At 52.7% G+C, this 21,606-nt stretch overlaps 1 protein-coding gene across 1 annotated transcript; it reads left to right on the top strand.

Moving 5' to 3' along the window:
- The first annotated feature begins 1,859 nt into the window (after positions 1–1,859).
- Positions 1,860–21,606, top strand: LOC144942230 (sodium-coupled monocarboxylate transporter 1-like). Its single transcript, XM_078868974.1, has 16 exons — positions 1,860–2,650; positions 5,430–5,578; positions 7,330–7,395; positions 10,330–10,381; positions 11,422–11,489; positions 12,136–12,290; positions 13,179–13,319; positions 14,141–14,270; positions 15,069–15,157; positions 15,465–15,586; positions 17,041–17,108; positions 17,270–17,356; positions 18,009–18,223; positions 19,304–19,407; positions 19,832–19,926; positions 20,830–21,606. The coding sequence occupies exons 1-16, from the start codon at positions 2,443–2,445 to the stop codon at positions 20,926–20,928; spliced, it is 1,848 nt and encodes a 615-aa protein (XP_078725100.1). The 5' UTR covers positions 1,860–2,442; the 3' UTR covers positions 20,929–21,606.

The raw sequence follows: 21,606 nt of genomic DNA, 5'->3' as shown, positions 1-21,606 counted from the left end.
GCTATTTAAACACTCAGGTATAAGTGTATCTGAAAGACGCCTGTATACGGACGCGTACACACAGACACGAAAGAGATCGAATGCTCCATCCTGGAAGAAATACGAATACACAAACCCAACACCGCAAGGGGACAAACAGGCGCGCGATCAGACACCGATCTCCCCGTTTGGCCTTTCACATCGGGGCGAGCGCTTTCAGCCAGCACCTACGAGGGGATGGATGGATAGCAGCACGCCCAGCCGCCTTTGTCTTCCTCGTGGCGATGTTTATTTGAAGATGAGTCAACCTAAGGGAGGCCCAGACCCCGTTCAATTAGTCGCCAATGTATATTGGTCGTGAGCGGATGAACCCGGGGCGCCGGCATCGTAGCGCAGCGCGCGAACCACTGCGCCACGGCTGCACACACACACACACAAGACAAAGACCTCCCGTATAGCCTCCAACAGACTGTCGGAGCAGGTGCTGTTAGCGAGCAGCACCTTTGAAGGCCGGCGCGGCACACCATGGAGGTGGTTGCCAACGCCGCTCCCGGTCGGCCGCCTTTGTCTCCCGAGTGGCGATGTTTACACACCGCACCAGGTACTCATTCGCGGCTGAGTCTATCGAAATTCTGACACGGTCACGGACACACGAATTCACAAACGCACAGACACACGCTCACGATGCGGACTTTGTTATGCACAGATTGGCAGCAGTGCTGGATTATCCCAGTAGCACAAGTAGCTACACAAGTTGCAGCTACACAAGTAGCTACTACACATGCAGCTACTACACAAGTATCTACTACATGTGTAGCTACACATGTAGCTACTACACATGTAGCTACTACACATGTAGCTACTACATATGTAGCTACTACACAAGCAGCTACTACATATGTAGCTACACATGTAGCGACGGGGCCCGCACGTTCAAGGTCTCCGCTCTAAATTATTTCAAGCTATTAATTCCGGTTTAGTGATTCTGCACTTGCTCTATTACTATAGCACTATACTGCCTTCAACTTGTATGAACGACTGGGTGTTTAACGTTAGCGATTTGTCGTATTATCTGGTTGTATAGCAAATGAAAAAATGCAGTAACTTTACTATGCAAGTTAAAAATGTATGTGTTTTAATATTAATGTATTTTTTTATTTAGGGCCCCTTTATAACATCATGCTACAGGCCTCGCACTCGCTCCATCCGGCACTGATGAGCAGTCCGCTCGGTGTTACCGCTGTGCTGATGAGGCGAGGTCGGCAGGTGTGGCACGAGGTGGGGTGACTTCAAATCGGGAAGGTGATGGGCATGTAAATGTTGGCCGAGGAGCGGGCGTGGTGGGGAGGGGCGGAGGGGGGAGGGGGGCAAGTGGCGCTGGCTGGAAGTGGCCTCGGGTCATTGGCGACCTTCCTCGCGGGTATTTAACACGCGGACCACGACCGCAGTCGTAGTCGTCGTAGGTTCGCTGCGCAAGATCCTCCGCGTCCATGCCAGGGAGTCGTCAGTCGCCTTCCCTCCATCTGTCTCTCTCTTGATCAGCGGCGGGAGCGCGAGTCGCCTCCTCGCTGTGCGGCTGCTCTCGCTGCGCTCCTCGGGGTCACGCGCGGCGGAATCTCGGCGCGGTCCCGAGCCCCGTGCGTAAAGTGACAACGACATCGGCGACGTCAACACCGTCACCATCATCATCATCATCGACATCATCGATACCGAGGCGCTCCAACGACATCGACAAACATCGGCGACGTCAACTCCATCATCATCATCATCGACACGCTTGCAGATGCGTGTCTTACGATAAGAATGATGTAAATGTTATATTCGTATGAAACATCGATATCACCGCTATATAATTATAATCACGACGAGAGCCGCAGCATTTTAAAAGTGGATAACCGCGGACGCCGGAATAAAAAAGAAAGAGCACATATAGATAATCATCGATCTAACGGGCAGACACGCGCGCTGACGCTCACGCTCTCGACTCCGCTTGTGCGCGCTGCCTGTCGCAGGCTTCGTGGCTCGCACGCATTCGTGGGGAACTCTCTCTGCCCTCACCCTCACCACACCGCTACCCTAGCCATCACCAAGAACGAGACATCACCACAATCAGCACCGCGTTATCAATATAACCACGACCAACACCTCATGACCAACGAAATCACAATCGATACCTCATCGGCAAGATCACCATAACCAACTCACCGTCACCGACAAAACCTCCACGGCCACTAAAGACCCGACGAGCCTCCCCACTGACCCTCGTAAACCTTGGGAGGGGGGTGGGGGGTCCTAACCATCTCGTGTCATCTCGTCGTGCGGACCGCCCGCTACCGAGAGCCGATCACACATTAGCGATCTAGAGGGACACTCAAGGGAGCTTCCAGAAGCCGAGAGACAGAGAGAGAGAGAGACGCAAGCAGCAGCAGCAGCAGGAGCCAGCAGCAGGAATCAACGGCGAGGATGGACGACGGAGACTTCCACTCCCGCGGCGCGTTCGGCGTGTGGGACTACGTGGTGTTCGCTGCCATGCTGCTCGTGTCCACCGCGATCGGCGTCTACTACGCCGTCTTCGACCGCTCGCAGCAGACCGCGGGCGGCTTCCTGGTGGGAGGCCGCCAGATGTCGGCAGCCCCCGTGGCGCTGTCCCTCACGGCGAGCTTCATGTCCGGTGAGTGACCCCTCCGCTACCGTGCGGACACCCCGCATGGGCCCGCTGTCGCTGTCGGCATTCTCATCGTCGTCACTGTCCTCGTCGGTCATCGTTACTGTCACCTTCGCTATCGTCGTCGATTGTTACTGCCGTATTCGTCATCATGAGCATCATCATCATCATCAATCGTTACACTCATCTTCATCATCATCAATTAGTACTGCGATCATCATCGTAATCAATCGTTACTGTCATCATCATCAATCGTTCCTTTCATCTTCATCATCCACATCGCTGTTATTGAGATTATCGATATTGTCACTTAATTATGTGAGTTATTGATCGTATCGATAGTGCAGTCATTATTAATTCCATCATCATCATCAGTCGTTACTGTCGTCATCATTGCTGTTACTGTAATCAACATTTTTTTTTACATCATGAAAACTGTTATCATCATCACGGCAGATATTGATCATCACTACCATTGCTATTATTGCGATTATGTTAATGTTGATGATGATTATTTCGCCATAATGATATACGCGATCATACTCTTAGTTCTTTCGGTAAAGTTACGTAGGTAAAAAATGAAATTAAAATTAATAAAAATAAAACAATAAAAATCACGACGTTTCGGAGGCAACACAAGCTTCCGTCTTCAGGTGAAAGAACTAAGAGTATAAATCCTTGCAGTCACGAAAGCTTCAAATCTAGAAATATACGCGATCATTCTACTCATTTTGGTTCTTGAATAAGCATAATAACAACATATTTAAACAAATCGAAAGTAATGAGGAGTAGCCCTTAAATGATCAATGCAACTTAATGCATTTTCAGTAAGACTGTGGCCTGAAAATATATATAATCAGCGACGTTTCGGGTAATGGTCCTACAGAGCATATTCATATCACATAGTCCTATATTGTAACCTATAGGAGAGGCGTTGCCAGTCGTAATAGCATGACATAAAGAATCATCTTGGCTGATGCCGCCGTGATTACGGTCACCTTTATGAGTGACACGGCGTGGTCAAGATCAGCAGTTGGGCCATGAACACGCGAGTTTGTGATCCCTGCACCCACCCCCTCAACCCACCCCCCTCCGCCCACCCCACCCACCCACTCCACCCACCCACCCCCCTCCACCCACCCCCCTCCACCCCACTCCTCACCGCCCCGCCTGTCATCCCGGCCCCGATCCGTGTTCTCCGACTCGATGAATCTGCTCCTAAATCTTTCCAAAGCACTTCGACAGGAGTCGGCAACCGACATCACAACACGAGCCGTTTATTTAGAATTCGGCAACTCAAACTAACTGAATATGTCCAGAGCCGCAATGCACGGTGGTGGTGATGGTGGTGGTGAATACGAGAGACGGTGGTGGTCCTTCACAAAGAACGCGTCACCACGGCGCAGTCCTTCAAGAGCCACCGCGTGCGGCTCTGAAGTCAGAGGCTGCCGGCCCCTGGCCGAGATTTACAAAAAGGGCGCGGTGGGTCAGCGTGCTGCGATGGTCATAATGAGTTCGATTCCCGTCCACGGCGAACATCAGAGACGAGAGATATCTCCCGCGTCTTCACCCGAACCTAGACTAATCAGCGCGGCGAGTTCGAGCCAGAGCTGTGGCAGCCAACCGTCATTCAGCAGTGGATTAACAAAGGACTGTACATTAATGATTGCATTAGGGGGAGTTTATTTACAAGAGGCGTTTACACATTGCAGATAATCGTGCGTTTTGCGTCTTTTTTTACACGACTTTTTGCAAAGTCGTAATTTAAACACAAATTATCTGCTGCTGCGTTGGGCAGTGATGCACCAGCACAAAGAACACAACACACAAAACTCAACACATTGGTCAATAACGCCGTGGTCTTAAAATAAAGTACATAGATATACAGGGTGGCCTAAAAGTAAATTAAAATTTGATTATTTTATTTTACGAAAGACGAACGAGATCAATTAGTGTGTTTATGTGTGCGAACGAAGGCAGCTCTCATCGTCAGAAAAGTCCTACATTAATTTCCAATGAAAACGCATGCATGCATCGATGTTCATTGAAGTCAATTTAAACATTTGTCAAAATAAATTATTTAACCCTATGTGAGACAAAGACGTCCGGGCGTGGTACTTGCCACCCACCGCTTCATGTGCCGTTCATGCCATTATCTGTGCTCGTGAACAGCACGGCTGGCTACCTATTGTACACTCTCATCGTTGTCACATGCCCCTACTGGAGATCTATGAAAGAGCCCTTCGTAGCTCATCGGACTTCTCCTACAGTCTGAATAAACATTCTGACGGTCTGTGCTTTCCCCCTCTTTCCTCCTGATGACGATCGCTTGTGTTGTGATCGAAACGTCGTCGTTTTTTATTATTTTATATTTATTATTTATATTAATTGGTACCTATCTACGTGACTTTACCGAAAGACCTAAAGAACATACATTTCTGCAGTCACGAAAGCTTTAAGTCAAGATTTATGTTTTATTTTGCCAGGTAAAGCCACTGAGCCTTTCCTCAGAAGCGACCTCGCCGCAATTTATTACTCAACGAAGTGGGCTCTTCACGTGGGAATGTAGAGCAGCCAAATACTCTAAACGCACGTTTTTAAATGTGGAGGGAAAAACCGGAGGACCTAGAGAACATGCAAACTCCAAATGCACAAGCGTGAGGGTCGGGATCGAACCCACGACCTTCTGTATACCAGGCGAGGGAGTTAACGTCTCGTCGCCGCCGTTGCGCCCACGGTGCTAGACTCGCGTTGGGTGTCCGCGTGTTGCTCGCGCGGCGCGCAGGGGTCACGGTGCTGGGCACGCCGGCCGAGATCTACCGCTTCGGGGCGATCTTCTCCTGCTTCTCGTTCACCTACCTGCTGGTGGTGCTCGCCACCGCCGAGGGATTCCTGCCGGTCTTCTACCGCCTCGGGGTCACCAGCACATACGAGGTGCGCCAGCATCAACATCATCATCAACAACAACATCATCACCAACAACAACAACATCATCACCAACAACAACATCATCATCATCACCAACAACAACATCAACATCATCATCACCAACAACATCAACATCATCATCAACAACAACATCATCACCAACAACAACAACATCATCACCAACAACAACATCAACATCATCATCATCATCACCAACAGCAACATCAACATCATCATCACCAACAACAACAATATCAACATCATCACTGTCGTGATCGCCAGCATCACCATTGCTTAGCTATTCTTCACCGTCATCATTGCCTGATCCTGAAAGCTGCCGATCTCAGAAGGCGAAGCAGGTCTTAATCCTGGTTAGTGCTTTGCCATGCAGGTGTCTATGATGGTGGGGCTGGCCGCGAGGTCTTTTGACTGTGGTCTTGATGACGGCCTCCACCACGCCGTGTCGACCACGTGTGTGGGGGGGGGTGTTGAATGACCATACTTCACCACGCTGCTGGTCGTGCGGCAAAGGGTGCGCACAAGACCGGTCCTGGCATTCACTCGCGGTGCGTCAACTACAATGCCACCGCTTTCCGCCCCAACTCATCTAGCCAATACGACTAACTTCATTAAATAGTTAAAATAATAAACCGTTTACAGGTATGTATGGCGCACGTATGGACATCTCTCGTCATAGACGCAGCGTAACGCGTCTCGCAATGGCTGGTAGTTCAATCAATGGGCAAGTTTCTCACATCCACCCGTGCCCCCGCGCCTCTCCCCACCGCCCACCCGACGTCATCGCGGCGCGGCAACAGAACCAACAGCCTGTGCCCGGCGCGTCCTTCACGCCGGGCCTTCCACACGCGAGCAGCACGTGGCCGTGTCTCGACGTCTCTCTGTCGCCTCCGTCTGAATGAGTGCCACTGCTGGGGGCGTGCGCGCCATCGCGTGCGGTCACAGATTGTTACCCAGGAGGGGGGAGCGGTGGTGCAAGTGGCTACAGCCCTGCTGCTGCTGTGACCCCGAGCAGCCAGGAATAACACCAGCGGGAGTGATCTGAACCGGCCCTGGGCCCTCATTCCCGGTCCTTTACGTAACCCAGCGTGGTGAAGTATGGTCGAACAATCCCAATGACCGACAACCGCGCAAGAGGCCCCTCCGAGTGAAGCAGTGAGTTGACAGTTTGCTCTGCACGAGGAATTTGGCGGGGAGCAGAGTCAAGGGGGTAATGAAGGGGAGAAGGTAAAGGGGGAAGATAGAAGAAGATAAAAAATGGGGAGGGTGATGGAATATGAGCTGAGGCATTGGGGCAAAGCGTCGAGAGAGAGATGAGGAGGGAGGAGGAGGAGGAGAGGCAGGAGTAGGCTGCGTCAGGGCCTCAACGCTGCTGCTCTAGGGCGGAACGGCGTCTGTTCTCAAAGTGGGCGGCGGTGAGAGGGGAGGGGTTTAGGGTCGGGGGGGGGGAGGGTGGCTACGTATAAGTCACGTATCGATTATTATTATTGACAAGCGTATCAGTCATATGGCATCCTGAGCCGCCAGTGACAATCTTTCGTACACAACGGATATCCTGGTCATCGACATGGTAATGTGGACATTCTACCGTTGACTCAGGAGCGCCAGTGGAGACGAGCGATGTCGCTTGGGCACACTTCGAGATGCTCTTTTGTCTCACGGCGACGTTGCCGGGAACGACGACGACGACGCGGCGCGCGCGTGTCTGTGTCTGTGCTGCCTCTCGTCCCCGATCGCAGTACTTGGAGATGCGGTTCGGTCAGTCGGTTCGTCTCTGCGCCACCGCGATGTACATCGTGCAGACGGTGAGACAACCCCGCTGTCAATCACCCCCCCCACGCCCTCCCCACCACCATCCTCGCCTCGCAGCCTGCATCCCCACTCACCCCAACACAGCGTCGTGGGATGCAGCTCGCATGAACGACGTTATGAAAAATTAAATTATTAATATTAACCCACGATTGTCTAAGTATATGTAACTATTGATATATACATTTTTAAAAGCCTTAACACACTTTTGGGGCAAGTGCTGTGCTGTACCCAATGTAATGTACCCAATGTAATGTACCCAATGTAATGTATCCAATATAATGTACCCAACACAACGTGTCCCGTAACCGCCACCACGTGTGCAGTAATGTGTCGCTGAGTTCGCACGCCCCATTGGGACCAGCCCACGGCTCCTGGAAGGGACTCTTCAAAGCTCGCGCCACTGGCTCTCAGAGCACCTCGACGCCGTCAGGGTCACGAGCGAAGGCATTTATGGGCATTGTGACGCGCTACTTCCGCATGTTATGTAACCGGGGCTATTGTGATTTACGGGACCTTTGCCAGTCATTCCACTGCGGGATTAAGACCCTCCTTATGGTGTGTTGGGCATTTGGGGGGGAGGGAGTTAATTGACCATACTTCACCACGCTGGTCATTGCTGATTGGTGAAGGAAGGGATGGGGGAGAAGGTTGGAGCAATGGCCCATTGAGAGGACACTCGCCAATGAATGTGACATCCGTAGCCGGGAATCGAACTCAGGTGGCCGGGTTTTATAGCGTACAGTATAGTGCTGTAGCAACTGCGCTACCACTCCCACTCAACGCGGCTGCTGCTGCTGTTGCCTTCAAGACATTGGCCGATGGGAGCGCAGTGCGAACTCGTGCACGCGGACACAGAGGTCAGGGAAACACACAGGGTGGCCCACATTTGGTCATAAATTTTATTTTAACAAATCGCATAGGGATTTTTATTTTTTTAATGGACAATTATTCACACTGACTTCCATGAACACCAATGTATGACGCACGAATACATTTTCTTTTGAAAGAAATGTAGGATTACAGATGCAATCTTTGAACCGTTCATCAATTTTGTTTTTCATGTTTTTTTCCCTCAATTCATCAGGTTTTTGGTCGAGGTTAGTATAATAATTGCGGGATTAACGTCGACGCGTCCATTACATTGCGTTGCGTGAATACATTTAGAACGTGGGCAATGCAGTATAAATTTAAATAAGCTGATAGATTCGTAGCAAATTCCACAGTTGAGTCAAGCAGCTCTGTTGCAAGAACGATGAGCACAGCTCAGTGGACAGGACATCAGAGTCATATAGAGATGCATAGAGTTACATAGAGACTCACAAAGTTGCATCGTGATCAGGTAGCGTTACACAGAGATCCATCATGTTTCACAGCGATTCGCAGAGTGACACAGAGATCCACAGAGTGACACAGAGATTCACAGTGATACAGATATCCAAAAAGTGACATGGACATCCACAGAGTTACGTAGAGATCGATGGACTCAAGAGTCGGACTCAGCTGGTAAGAAGGCCCCGTTCAGCTAAGTAGCTCTTCTGTTACCAGGACTACAGCCCAAGACTGTCTGCAGTGGCTATCATTGCAGAGTGGAGGGGAATGTCCTAACTTAACAAGAAGTAACAACAGCAATAACACATGGTTTACCGCCAGCAGTTGTCAAACAACTCGTGTAACACACGCACAGGGCACCAGATAGCGAGAGAAGAAATTCCGCATTGGACTGTGGGCAGTTACTCTATTGGTGTGGAAACATTTGCATTTGAAGACGTTGAGTTATTTTTGACAATGCGGAATTATAACCTTCCCCCTGCTGTCATGATAACCCCTGGTTATCACTGAGTGAAGTTCAACTTCGTTGATGTAGGGGTCAAGGTTAAAGCTGGATGCGTTAATTCAAAGTGTGCGCGACAGGTCTGGATTTAAGAGCTAACTGATTAAGAGAACTGTAAACATGGGGGGGGGGGGTCATGGGAGGGTGGCGCAATGGTAAGCGCACGACGCTATGAGCCCCACGTGGTAAAACAAGCAGTGGCGATATTTATCCGAACCGGTTTTGCACCCTAGGTCCTTCACAAAACCCCGCACTGACCAGTGTGGTGAAGTATGGTCAACAAACACCCCCACGACCGCCGCCAGGGTATGTGTAGGCCTTCGTCCAGCAGTAGATTTACAGAAGGCTCTACAATTAAAACGGCATGACTGTGCGCTTTTTCTCCTTCTACAAACAAAAACGCCGCACACGAGTCGAGAGTGACCCTCGTACCCTGCAGAAGGCCCTTCCAGAATAACAGATAACCATCGCACTCCCCTGCAAATAAGATAACGACACAATGGGTATGGACACATCCAACTCGGCAATGTGCTCGGAGTGCATTGGTCAGTGCTGGTAAACATTGCCGATGCATTTGCGTGAGTTCACCCCGAGTGTAAAGATTGTGGTGGCAAGCGCCATCAACATGATTGACGTCGTGTTGATGTTTGGACAGCGGTGTGGCTATCGAGTCAGTGTGCAGGCGGTGATGTTGCACCGCACTCGACCCCCCCCCCCCCTCCGGGCGCCGAAGAGGAGGGGAACCGTATAGGGGACCTCACTTCATCCCGAGGTGCACCCCACGGCCCGTGCCTAGCACGCGCGGTCACCATATGCTGAAGTCAAGCGGCGCCACAGGCCTGCAGTGTCGTCACAGGACTGCCAATGCCAACTAATTGCATTGGCACGTTTTTTCGTAGCAATTTTAGTCAAGAATCAACTTTGTTGTTGTTATTTTGTTCTGAAAATTTCTGGAAACGCTGACAAAAATCTTGGTGTGGGCACCTCGGGTCCTTCCAGCTAAAATCAAATGTCCGTCGTTGAATTCCACCTGCTTGAATGTGCTCTCACGTGGCACGTGACTCAGCACGTGTTGTGTGTCTGTGTGTGACCGCAGATCCTCTACACGGGCATTGTGATTTACGCACCGGCTCTCGCGTTAAACCAAGGTAACGCAGCACATTCCAGTCTGAAGTGTTGTTTGGGGTACACCAGGTGGCAACCAAAGCGACCGGGATAAGTCTCACCTGGGGCATTACCATATTACTATTCGATGGCAATAACTCGATAATACATTTTATATTAGCATTGTGATTAATATAACGCCCTCTAGTGGCTGGAGGGGGTGGAGTGACCCTACGTTGTCACCAGAGGGCAAGTATGTATGTTGAACTTGAACTTCGTACGATGAACTTCTTTCGAAGCCAGCCGTGCTAATCGGAGGTGCGGGACAAGGGCAATACACTTGGTGCAGCAACATCCCTTGTTGTATTGTACTATGGTACGTCTATGCGCCCCGCCCGTGTTGACTCGAACTGACCAGCATGGTGAAGTATGGTTAAAAACCCCCCTAATCCCGCAGTGGACTGACAATGTGACGTACGTGTGCATTAGTCCATGGGCCAGAGCAGAAATCGGTGCCACTTAACGCAACCAAGATTGAGTCGTATCAGTGTAACTTGTACGGCCAAAACGAGTTCATTACTTCATAACTCCACTCATTTAAATTCGTTTCGTTTACGTAATTCGCGATTATTGTCGACATCGGGCAATTGGAGCCTCCCACGTTACACCACCTCGCGTGGTACTGAAGCGTGCCATATCTGGTCTGGACTCCTGGACCCACATGTACACCTGGGCGTTTGCACACACACAGGCGCGGGCACCTTTTTACGGGCCTGTTACTCACTATACGCCACTATTGGTGTCATTGTTTATTGGCCTATTTGAAAGAAAAAAGAAATGGTCACCAGATTTTTTTTACAATTCTAATTGTCACTCCATGATGTAAACTGGCCCTTACTCGCCACTCTGCCTCTCTCCTCGCTATGTACGTGCTATGAAGAAGGGCAATTGCCAGAAGCGTGGGCTAATATATAGTGGGGAGTGCTTTGTTCTATGAAGGCCAAATGCATCGTGTCGGTATTTGCGGACGCGTTGAGTCGTGCGGACGAGCGCGCTGACGCGCGCCTCTTGTCGCCGCGCGCAGTGACCGGCTTCAACCTCTGGGGGGCGGTGGTGGCGACGGGAGCCGTGTGCACTCTCTACTGCACCCTGGTGAGACGACGACAAATACAAAGACCCCCCCGATAGCCTCCAACAGACTGCGGGGGCAAGTGCGGTTAGCGAGTAGCGGCTATGAAGGCCGGCGCGGCACACAAGGGAAGTGGGTGGCCAATACCACGCCCGGCCGGCCGCCTGCATCAGGTACTGTACTCTCACTTTGAGGCTGAGCCGACATAGGGGAGGCCCATGACTGATTCAGATATTCCGCCACTGATATTAAGCGTAAGCGAGAATTGTAGCTCAGTGCGCTCCCCACACCCTTGGCGAGACCACGCACGCACGCACGCTTGTACTGGTCATCCGTGACAAAGAGCGCTATGGCTCACTTAGTTTAGTGTACATGGCTCGCAAACACTGAAACCTGGACGTATATAATAAACACAAATGTGCCATGCGCTAGAGCAGTGGTCGTCACTTATGTTAAGAGGGAGGCCACTTTCGCCAATAAGGCGTCAGAGTGAGGGCCGCCACACCGCCTGGAAGACAAAATCTTGCAATCCTGTGTCGGGGGCCGCACTGAAGGCCACTCCAGGCCACCAGTGGGCCCGCAATGAAGAGCACCGCGCGAGAGGAAGCAAGGAGGAGGAGGACGAGCCCCGGGCCCCGTCTGCTGTGCTGTGTGCGCGTCGCTCCGCAGGGCGGTCTCAAGGCGGTGGTGTGGACGGACGTGTTCCAGTGCGGCGTGATGGTCGCCGGCTTCATAGCCGTCATCGTGCAGGGCACAAACCTGGCCGGAGGGATCAACGTCGTGTGGGAGCAGGCGGCCAACGGGAGCCGACTCAACTTCTGGGAGTGAGCGCCGGCGCGCGTGCACACACACACAGACAAAGTTCCCCCGTATAGCCTTTTACACACTGTTTGGACAAGAGCACCTATTATTATTATTAAGGCCAGCATGGCACGCGAGGGAGCGGGTGGCCAGCACCGTGCCCGGCCGCTTTTGTATCCCGAGTGGCGAAGTTTGCCCACCACTGCTCCAGGTACTTAATTCAGGGTGAGTGGACCTAGGGGAGGCCCAGGACAGGTTTAGATACTCATTGCTGGTTCTCTGCTTCGTGGAACAGCTCACGGGTTGAATCCCTACCTCGGATGCAGGTTATTTGTGTACCCATCCTCTTTGGCGAGAGCGTACCTCTGCTGAGTGGTGTTATCCAAAATAAATTAAGCTATTTTATTTTACCAGAGGCGACTCGGCCACAGATAACGAATTTCTCATCGAAGTGGCTTTTATGATCAACATCACACGTGGGGATTTATAGTCGCAGTCAAATAATCGAAGCGTGCATTGTTTCTAAACGTGGAAGGCAAAACCGGAGTAACTCAGAGAACAATCCACGCCACCAACACGAGGAGAAAGAGAACACGCGAACTCCAAATATCCACGAGACATCGTCAGGGTCTGGCATCGAACACACGAGCTCCTGCATACCAGGCGAGGGAGATAACATCTCCCCACCTCGAGATGTGAGGATGGGGAGAGGGATTCCGAGTGGGGGTGGCCACACAGATGGCACGTGATTTACGGGAGGCACATGCACACACACACAAATACATGGCCCGTAGATTGCAGCTTCAAATCTTCACTGATCTCACTTCACTCGCTCTGGTTCCCATCCCCTGTCCATTGACCCCCCCCCCCTCTGTCCCCCACCCGCCCCCCCCCCCGGGCCACCCCTCCAGTTTCGACCCGGACCCGCTGCGCCGCCACACGTTCTGGACGATCCTGGCGGGCGGGTGGTTCACGTGGCTCGCCGTGTACGGCGTCAACCAGTCGCAGGTGCAGCGCTACATCGCCTGCCGCTCCATGGTGCAGGCCAAGCTGTGAGTGAGGCTGCCGCCAGGGCTCGCAGCGAGAGACAGCGCCCCCATCCGTAGGGAGGGGGAGGTGTTCACGGGGTGGGTGCCACATTGTGTTTGTGGCGGGCAGTGTGTGAATGGGGAGCAGGGGGGGGGGGGAGTCATGAAATAACAGCAAAGGCATGGGAAAGGAATGGAGAAACGGGACCAATAGGGTCAGGAAAGACGAGGATTGGGACGAATCAAAATCAGAATGTTTATTTATGAAGCTCTTTTTCACATATGTCCCGTAGGGGCGGGTCGAAAAGTTACAACAACAATCAACAGCGACCAGTCACTGCTGATGTAGAAGGATCCCGACGCTGCTGCTGCTTCACGGAGCAGCGTCTGTTCCCCCAGGGGGCGGGGAGAAGGGGATTCAGAGTGGGGGTGGCCACACAGAAGTCACGTGGTTGACGGGAAACTTGAGATGTGTAGATATGGATTGCAGATGCGTGCATGCTTGTCCTTGATATACCTTCACTAATACGCGTGTGTGTGGCGCTGTATGGAGCGGCGCTGCAGTGGTTTGCGTGCTGGACTACAAACCAGACAACCTGGGTTTGATTATTGCTCACAGATAACATCAGTCGCGAGTGATGTCTGAACTGGTCATGGCCCTCAAATGGGGTCCCTTGTGCGGTGGGCAAACATCGCCACGTGGAGACAAAGGCGACCGTGCGTGGTGCCGGCCACCGACCCAACCACCCACTCGGTTACCGTGCCGGCCTTCATAGGTGCTCGCGAACAGCACTTGCCTGGAAAGTCTGTTGAGGCTACATGGGGGGATCTTTGTTTGTTTGCAGGGCTCTCTATTTAAACCTGGTGGGGCTGGTGTTGATCCTGTGGTGCGTGGTTCTGTGCGGCCTCCTCATCCACGCCTTCTACAAGGACTGCGACCCCTTCACTAATGGAGAGATCAGCGCCCCCGATCAGGTACGACACTGGGTAGAGGATTCAGCAACGACGATGCTGTGCTCAGCTCGTAACTTTTTTTCACAACCGCTTTTCCTGAGTTGCTCACCACCAGGAGTAGCAAGAACTCTACCCCCAGCATGACAATACATCCTGACCAAAACCTTAGCTCCAAAATTTGTAGATGTTTTTTCTCCCACGTGTAAACCGTCGTGCATTGGCTGAGAGTACCTTAATATGTAGAGGACCGCAGAGCTTGATACATTGTTTGTGCCGGGTCACCATTTGGCTACTGCGACTGCTGCCTTCTTGCTGGTCTGTGCTTCCTCCTCCTGGCGCCTCTGAGTCGTTCTTTATCTCACTGAGTCGTCCTCACTGAGTCGTTCTTTATCTCACTGAGTCGTTCTCACTGAGTCGTTCACTCTCTCTCTTCGAGAGCGAGTGAACACTGCTCTGCAGCGGCGCGTTACGAGTTGAGACCGCCAACTTTTTATATTCATGAATGTGCGTTTGGGGAGCGGTGGTGCAATGGTTCACGCACGGTGTTACAAACCCGGCGATTCGGGTTTGATTTCCACGAATGACCAATAGCAGTGGCGAATTCAGCTTCAAATGAGTACCTGGAGCGATGTGTAAACATCGCCACAGGGGAGACAAAGGCGGCCGGACGTGGTGCTAGCCACCGACCCCATCGTGTGCCGTGACGGCCTTCATAGGTGCTCGCTAACAACACTTGCCCGAACCGTCTGTTAAGGCTACACGGGGGATCTTTGTCTTTGCACGCGCGTGTGTGTTTGTAACCCCCCCCCCCTCCCTCAGGTGCTGCCCTACCTGGTGGTCAACTTGTTCCGGGGATACCCCGGGCTGCCCGGTCTCTTCGTGGCTGCTGCTTACAGCGGGACGCTCAGGTGGGAGACAGGCGCACGGCACGCGACACTCCATCTGTACACGTGCACGTATCGCACACGCGTATCACACACGCGTATCACACACGCGTATCACACACGCGTATCACACACGCGTATCACACACGCGTATCACACACGCGTATCACACACGCGTATCACACACGCGTATCACACACGCGTATCACACACGCGTATCACACACGCGTGTGTGAGCAGGGGTTTGTTTCAATCCGCTGCTGTGCGCAAACTCCCCCCTCCCCCCTCCCTCCCTCCCGCCCCCCCTCCCCTCCCCCTGCCCCCACCCCAGCACGGTGTCGTCCAGCATCAACGCCCTGGCCACCGTGACGCTGGAGGACATTCTGAGGCCTCGGCTGCCCTTCCTGCGCGGAGCCTCCGAGAGGAAGCTCTCGTGGACCTCCAAGGGCCTGAGTACGCACAGCAAGCACACGTGCACACACAACGACAACACGTGCACACACAACAACACAACAACAACACGTGCACACACAACGACAACACGTGCACACAACAACAACACGTGCACACACAACAACACAACAACAACAACACGTGCACACACAACAACACAACAACAACACGTGCACACACAACAACAAGAACACAACAACAACACGTGCACACATGACAACACAACAACAACACGTGCACACACAACAACACAACAACAACACGTGCACACACAACAACAACACGTGCACACACAACAACACAACAACAACACGTGCACACACAACATAAAAAATACTGCCACCATTTGTCACTAAGTGGCGGGGATGTCAACACTGCGCCCGTGCCAGGTGCACTTTGAAACGATCACGTGAAGTGTCGACAGCTCACTGCTGGCAGGGGTTACGGGACAGACCCAGGTTTCATGAGTTGACAGGCTGAGATGGCTGGCTAATGCACCACTTGCGCGCCCTACTGTGCAAAAAGACAAAGATCCCCCGTATAGCCTGAACAGACTTTTGGGGAAAGTGCTGTTAGCGAGTAGCACCTATGAAGGCGGTGGTCCACCAGCCCCGTGCCTGGCTGCCTTCGTCTCCCTAGTGATGCTGTTTTACACATCGCACCAGGTACCCATTTTTGAGGCTGAGTGGACCTAGATGAGGCCCAGGACAGATTCAGGTAATCGTCACTGGTGCTAGCCGTGAGCGGGAATCGAACTCTGCTCGCCAGGTTCATAATTCTGGACGCTAACCGCTGCACCACCGCTCTCCTGCTGTACACATACGTTCTTGTTCGCGAGTAGGTGGACATTCTGCGTTATTTGTTTATAAATTAACAGGTAACCCTCGATTCATCTCCGCACAGATATTTATATTTTTTTAATTTTCAGGTTCAGGAAACCCATCAATTGGTTACAGATTCGTAAAAAAATTACGACTTTTCAACGATGGATTTCGATGTTGAGATTTGCTGACAAGAGCGGCCATCACCCATGCAGTGTTTGGGGGCGAACGAGCACATGGCAGTATCAGGGCTCGGTTCTCTCCGTGACGTTCATGCAACGTTAGGACTCTTTATGAGTTGGCGATCTCCTGTAGTTGTATTCTTTGGGATGTGTACACAATGATAGAGCTTGATGCACTGCCCTCTGCTGCCCACAATGTACCCCACAGCCGCCTCTAACTCAGTGTTCTTCATTGCAAGGCCACTGGTGTCCCCTGATGGGCCTGAGTGCGACCCCTGGCGCACCACATCGTAGATGGCCTTAATTCGACCGAGGCCGGAAAGGCCAGGCGACGACACGGAGAGTAACACTTTCATTTAGTTTACGATGACAAGGTGCAATGAAGGGAACGACAACGATGAGAAGTTACCGACCGAGCAGCGTGACTCTGCGTGCTCCGTGCGTGTGCCAGGTGTGTTCTTCGGAGGCGTCTGCATCGTGATGTCCTTGGTGGCGTCGCTGTTGGGGAACGTGCTGCAGGTGAATGCGTCGCACCCGGAGCACGTCGCTGCCACGCGCATTCTCTCCCTCGTGCTCCGCGACTCTTCCTCGGGGTCGTCGGTGACTGGATTGTGACCAATCACCTTCGCGACAGCAGCGTTCGCCTCTGCGTGTATATTTGACTGTGTTTGTGTGTACAGGCCGCGCTAAGCATCCTGGGCATGATGGGAGGGCCCTTGCTCGGACTCTTCATTCTCGGAATTTATTTCCCGTGGGCCAACGAGTTGGTGAGTGCACACACTGCACCACACTGCACCGCACCACAATGCACCACACTACACCGGACCACACCACAGCATACTGCACGGCACCACACCGCACTGCACTGCACCACACCAAACTGCACCGTAACATCGCGTACCACGTGCACCAATGACAAAACATTGAATTTCACATCCGTTGCAATGCATCAGTAGGATCACCAGGCAGGGTTTCTCCAACTTCGGTGCTCGCGACCCCCCCCCCCCCACCACGCTCCCCATTCATATGCAAATTAACTCGTTCCACTGTGCACGCGCCCGATAATTGTTTAGCACGTGGGGGTCTCCAAAAACGCATGGGAAATTTGGACAGGGCATTACACCCACCCCCACCTCCCCACCCACCCCCACCCCCCCGATGCTATTTCCTGGGCCAGGACCCAGGAACTCTACGCTACACTACTGGGTAGTGGGAACACACACTGTGCTTGTGCCAGCAACTATGAATTGGGGAAGGAGGAGAACAAGTCATGTGGGGAGTCAGTGTGCACGAGCACCCAGCTCCGTGCTCGGACAGCGAGCTCCCTGGGCAGGACACTCACGACACCCGCCCAGCTCCACGGCCCCATCACCAGCTGCAGACCGCCGCACCCGTGACGTGCCTCTTCGCTCCTGGCAGGGTGCGCTGGCTGGGCTCTTCGTGGGGCTGTTTCTGTCCCTCTGGGTGGGCATCGGTGCCCAGCTCTACCCGGCCCTGCCCATCAAGACGCGACCTCTACCCCTGACCACGGCGGGATGCAACGTGATGAGCAACTACACCACAACCATAGTCACCCCGACGGGATTCTCCCCGACGGGATTCTCCCCGACGGTGGCCGACGTTGCAGAAATGCGGTGAGTGATGGATCACCGCACGCTCGCCCTTGCTCGCCCTTGCTCGCCCACGGTCGCCCTCGCTTGACCAGTCTCACCTCGCGTGCGACTGAGCCTCTCTCAGGGCGCTCTATCCCATAGCGGTGGATTGACCAAGTGTCCTCAGTGGCTCATTTAGCCAACATTCTTAACCTTTCAGTCACTTCAAGAATCAATGGCAATCTGTGGACTTTGATATGCAATTTAATAATGATTGTAAAGTGCCTTGGACTAAGGTGCGATACAAATATAACACCCGATTTATAAACACTCGCACTTACGAACCAGATTATTTGTTTTTTACATTGACTTAAAACGCGAACTCACACTTGCAAATTGAACCGCGGAACTAAATTGTTCAGTTCAACGATCCTCCACTAGACGTCATGAGTCAGCCTCGCGCTGGGCTTCCCCGAGGTCGACACACACGTGGGTGTGTGTGTGAAAGGGAGCGGTGGCGTAGCGGTTAGCGCGCTGCGCTACAAAACAGGTGACCCAAGTTCGATTTCCGCTCATGGCCAATACCAGTGACGATTATCTGAGCTGGTCCTGGGCTTCACCTAGGTAGACTCAAACTAAAATGAGTACCCGGTGTGATGTGTAAACATCGCCACTGGGGAGACAAAGGCGGTCGGGCGTTGTGCTGGCCACCCACCCCCTCGTGTGCCGTGCCGGCCTTCATAGGTGCTCGCTAACAGCACTGTTAAGGCTGTACGGGGGGGGGGGATCTTTGTCCTTGTGTGTGGGGAGCGGTAATGTCGCGGCTAGCGTGCTCTACTATGAAAGTGGCTACCTTAGTTCGATTCCTGCTCACGGCCAACACCAGTGACAAAATTATCTGAACCAGTCCTGGGCCTCCCCTAGGTCGACTCAGCCTAAAATGAGTAGCCGGTGTGATGTGTAAACATCGCCACTCGGGAGACAAAGGCGGCCGGGCCTAGCGTTTCGTCACAAACTCCCTCATGTACCGTGCCAGCCTTCATAGGTGCTCGCGAACAGCACTTGCCCCAACAAGTCTGTTCAGGCTATCGGGGAGATCTTTGTATTTGTCTTGTTCCCCAGGCCGACCATCGCCGATGAGTGGTACTCCATCTCCTACCTCTACTACAGCGCCGTGGGCTGCATTGGAGTGGTCGTCGCCGGATTCATCGTCAGCATCATCTCAAGTACGAGTCCCGTGTGCACGCACGCGTGTGTGTGTGTGTACTTTCTTGTGTACGCGTGTGTGTGTACGTATGTGGAGTATTGGGAGCGGTAGTGCAGCGAATAACACGCTACATTACAAACCCGATGGACCCGAGTTCGATTCCCCACTCAAGGCCACTAACACCAGAGACGATTGTCTGAACCGGTCCTGGGCCTCAATCTAGATCGACTCAGCCTCAACTGAGCTTCTGGTGCGGTGTGTAAAAACATCACCACTGGGGAGACAAAGGCGGCCGGTCGTGGTGTTGGTCATCCCCCACCCACTCACGCGTCGTGCCAGCATTCACAGGTGCGAATAGCGAACAGCACTTGCCCCTCAAAGACGTCTGTTTAAGTTTATACGGGGGATCTTTGTCTTTGTGTGTGTGTGTACGCGCATTGCAGGTCGTGGGCGGGTGCGCCCCGTCAACTCGCGTCTCATCCACCCGCTCGTCCAAACCCTGCTGCGCCTGCTGCGTGTCCACAGCCTCACCTACACGGTGAACATCGCCCCTCTCCTACATCTCCGCGCGGTCTACACGCGTGTGTGTGTGTGTGCGTTGAGTACACGTGTGTGTGTGTGTGCGTTGATCCTCCTTCGCACCGTGTGTGGAGCCAACCGTGCCAATCCGAAGTGGGGGGGGGGGGGGGGCAACAAACGAAACACAGAAAAGCCGTTCTCAAGAAATGAGTTTTCAATCTGGAAGATTTCAAAGTGCATAGTTCCCAGTGTCTTCCTCATATCGGAGGGAAGAGCGTTCCAGACGGCCGCACATGCGCCTCTGAAAGCGCGCCATGCGGTGCCCTTCTTCCTGCAGCGACGCGTCGGTGGTTGTAGTTGTTGTGAAGAGTGAACTGTAAAAGTGCGATTTTGACAGACCTCACGGAGGCTAAGCTGAGTTGAGCATGGCCACGTGTTTGGAAGGGCGACCACCACGCGTGACGAGCGTGTGTAGTAGCAGGTGTCGTGGGCAGCAGAGGGCAGTACAACACAACCCACTGCTGCCCTCGACTTCTCCCGTGAGCGATACGGCGTGTGAGAGGATTTCATCCTGCAGTGGGTTGACAAAACGGCTGGGCATTAATGTATCTTCTTATTAGCGCCACTTTCCCCCGCGGTCTATAAGGGGAGGGGAAGGAAGATCCTGGGAACTGGTGTCGGCCAATCTATTTCAAAGACAACATATATTAATTGCCAGAGCACGTTTGTTTGCATGTTCACCACAAGTACGTGTGGTTAACGCGAACTTGATTCCTTGCCTCGATCTACATTTGGTGTTTGAACATCTGAACACTCCCTGTGTTATTGGCAGAAAGTGTAAAACCTATTCTTATTTTGTCATAGACCCTGGGATGTTTGGTGATGTCGCGTTGCACGCGTGTGGCCGTGTGTGGATCTACAGGACGAGGAGGAGGGCACGGAGAAGGAAGATGCGAATGGATTTGCGGAAAAAGACGGCATCCCCCCAGCGGACATCGCCCTCCGCAGCACCAAACTGTGACGGACGTCCATCACAGTTCGCATATGGGGGCGCTCCAAATGTTCTCTTTATGTTTTTTCTTTTGACAACGATTCTTCCAAAAGGTGACGTCCAAACGAGCTCCATCGCCGGCATTGTTTTTGCTGTTGCGTCCGGGTGTCCGTAGAAGTATCATTCTTCTTCTTTTTTAAAATTAGACAGCGATATTCGCTAAATTCATAAAAAATACAAAGACAAAGATCCCCCGTGTAGCCTTAACAGCCTGTTGGGGCAAGTGCTGTTAGTGAACAGCAACAAATTGAGGCCTGCAGGGCACACACGGGGGCTGGGTGGCCACTTGGTCGCGTCGAGATGTCGTCACGTGATTTTCATATCGAAGGAAAGAGAACGCGCACGTTATTAATGGCGCCTCTTGAACTGTTGAGAAACGCTGAGCGGCGCTAGGGCAGGACGTGTCGCTCGAAATGGGCTCACGACAGACGGTCACAGATAACGACGGAGTGGGTGCGGACGGAGTGGCAGCCAGAAGGTGGAGCGACAACATCGGATAGCGCGATGGATCAATGCGTCATCGCAGCAGCGTGCGAGGCTAGCAGCATAGTACCCGTGGCTACACCGCCACGGGAAGGAGAGCAGAGTCGACGATGAAATGAATGGGAAAAGAGAAAGAGATGGGAAAGGGAAGAGAGGAGAAGAGAA

This window comes from Lampetra fluviatilis, chromosome 27 (genome assembly GCF_964198595.1).
Source record: "Lampetra fluviatilis chromosome 27, kcLamFluv1.1, whole genome shotgun sequence".
In the NCBI taxonomy this organism is placed as follows: domain Eukaryota; kingdom Metazoa; phylum Chordata; class Hyperoartia; order Petromyzontiformes; family Petromyzontidae; genus Lampetra; species Lampetra fluviatilis.
The sequence above is the reverse complement of the archived record's forward strand: the minus strand, read 5'-3'. Positions and strand labels throughout refer to the sequence as shown.